Source organism: Sphaeroforma arctica (assembly GCF_001186125.1).
Source record: "Sphaeroforma arctica JP610 unplaced genomic scaffold supercont1.4339, whole genome shotgun sequence".
Classification (NCBI taxonomy): domain Eukaryota; class Ichthyosporea; order Ichthyophonida; genus Sphaeroforma; species Sphaeroforma arctica.
Window position 1 is genome coordinate 1 of NW_014036219.1, and position 2,543 is coordinate 2,543.

General features: G+C 44.2%; 1 protein-coding gene across 1 annotated transcript; it reads left to right on the forward strand.

The window, feature by feature from the left end:
• Positions 1-1,550: 1,550 nt before the first annotated feature.
• Positions 1,551-1,884, forward strand: SARC_14241 (hypothetical protein; the record flags this gene model as incomplete). Its single annotated transcript, XM_014291628.1, has 1 exon — positions 1,551-1,884. A coding segment is annotated over one exon (334 nt), but the record flags the coding sequence as incomplete, so codon positions are not given.
• Positions 1,885-2,543: the final 659 nt, after the last annotated feature.

The following is a 2,543-nucleotide window of genomic DNA, read 5'->3' on the forward strand; positions in this document are numbered from 1 at the left end:
CTTCGGTGACGTCGACAGTACTGAACTTCTTCGGTGACGTCGACAGGACCGAACTTTTTCGGTGACGTCACAAGGACCGAACATCTCATTGAGAACACATGAGGAATTATTTTCTCACATGACGTAATAAGCACAAGTGACGTCACACATGACGAAATAAGCTTTACTAGCAAACACCGTTTTTATCCCTCATAAATACAGGGAACAAAGCAACAAGCTACCGCGTCATACAGCACGGTAAACACTTCCAGTGGAAGTGCAGCAAAGCAACAACACTATAGCAGTAAGTAAAACAAATCAAAATTTCATTTCATTTATATAAATAAGTACAAAAGACCGGCCGGGGGGAGGGGGGAGGGGGGGGTGAAGTGCGCGCTTTCCCACAGAACCTATATAGAGTCTTTAGTAATAATCCACTAACACCCACACACCAACACACACTTCTGAAAATGCCAACAGCAACCAGAACAAGCGTGTACAATGGGGGGTAAGGTAGTGAAGGCGGTAGTGAAGGCGCAGGTGTCGTGGGAGTCAGCCCAATGGGGGAGGCAAGCCCAGGCAGTAGTTCGGGTCAGCCTACACCGGCGGGGGTACCCATCGCAGCGTCAGCAATGTGTCTAGAAATAGACCAGAGTATCTGTCAATGCAATCTTGTTCTGATGAGTCGGTTTGTGTCTAAATTGGAACAGACAGCACCGGTGCCCATACCAACTCTGAACAATATGAGGGTAGGCATACATAATCAACAGCCAGAGCGTCGCATGCCACTAGTGGATGCGGAGCTCAGACGACGATATGACCAAGCGATCAACAATTGTGATGATGATGAAGAGGACAAACTCATACAAAGTAGTCTGTACATTAGTGAGCTAGAGCTCATGCGCTCTCGGTTAGGGGATCAGATAAATGAACCGTCTCTTGAGAAATTACTCAAGACTTCGGAATTTCCCAAGAGGACTAAAGATAGTTTCTTTAGTTTGGAAAACTGTGAAGATATCACAGAGTTCACTACACAATGTAGTTATCTGTTCTTAGCTACGTCAATGCCATTGTGTCAGTATCCAGCGCAAGTGAGAAGATTATTAGATTCCACTGATGCAACGGAGAAAACCAAAGCAGTACTCAATAACATAAGAGACTCTGAGACACAAACGACTAGTCACTTCACTAATCCTGAGCAGTTCAATAGAATCATTCTTGATCGACTCAGATCACACCCAGTAGACTATATATTGAAGAAGTTTCTCAATGACATGCAGAATAAGAAGATGAACGTCGAAGTGCGCACAGAGCGTGTGCACAAGACAATGGCGATGTTAGAGGAGCGTTACCGCAACTCAGACAAGGAACCCATACACTTCCAAATCCTCCAAGTACAAAGGTACCTAGCACTTAAGTACTATGGACTACAATCAGTAGTGGATCTCCTAATCAAAGGAGACTAGCAACCTGATGGAAGTGAAGGACACCTGTCTGACATAGAGCATACCAAGTTTCATACTATGACTGAGACACACATATGAACGGCGTCTGTAACACAAGGAGAGCGTATGTTGAGAGATCAAGCGCGAGCTGCAAATAAGCGCAATAATGCACAGACGAACACGCAAGTGGAGGATAACTCCACGAACGCCAACAAACGTCACAAAACAGACAATGGTTTACAAAACCAGAACAAGCAAGGGGAGCAGACACGGAAAAAGAAAGAAGCACGTGAAGAACGTGCATGCCCCTACTGCCTGGTAATGCCATACCCACATCGGTACAGCGAATGTCCCGATAAGAAAGCAGTCCAAGCCAAGAAGGCCGAGCAGCGAGCCAAGAAAGATGTACAGATAGCAAGACTGTCCATTACATCTGGCAAGGCGGAAGACATCACGGAGGGTGATGAGCACTGAAAACACTGGTGGGCGGAAGCGAACATGATTGATTTGGCTGACAGACTCTATGTATTTACAGATGAAGAAACGTTATTAATAAATACAAATGATATAAATTATTAACCTTTATCTATACTTCCCGCACCACGAGACCAACGTTTACACATTGCTATACAAATAAATGGCAATACATACAATGCACTAGTAGACTCAGGGGCACAACGCTCATGCATGGACAAAAGTGTAGTTTCAGAACTATATATGTCTGTTAGAGCGCAACCTGGGTATATACAACGAGCACAAACAGATGCAATAATACAACGCACTGGATCAACAGAAGTTTCATTAACTATGGAGGGAGGAAGACCTCTCAGTGCTTTGAAGTATTGCACTTACCAGACAAAAAGACACCAATACTTCTAGCTATGGACATTCTACCATACATAGGTATATACATAGCAGGGTTAATCAACCCACTCATACCAACAGATGCAAAATGTGAATCACTCCTCACATCACATGAAGAAGACTTAGAGCATGAACAAGAAGGTTTCAGAGAGTCATTTACAGACCTCCTGGATACCAATGCGAATATACCTCCTGATGTTCATTGTCACGGTACCTGCAAATGAAATCAGCGTCAGACAAACGAGGCACGCTAAA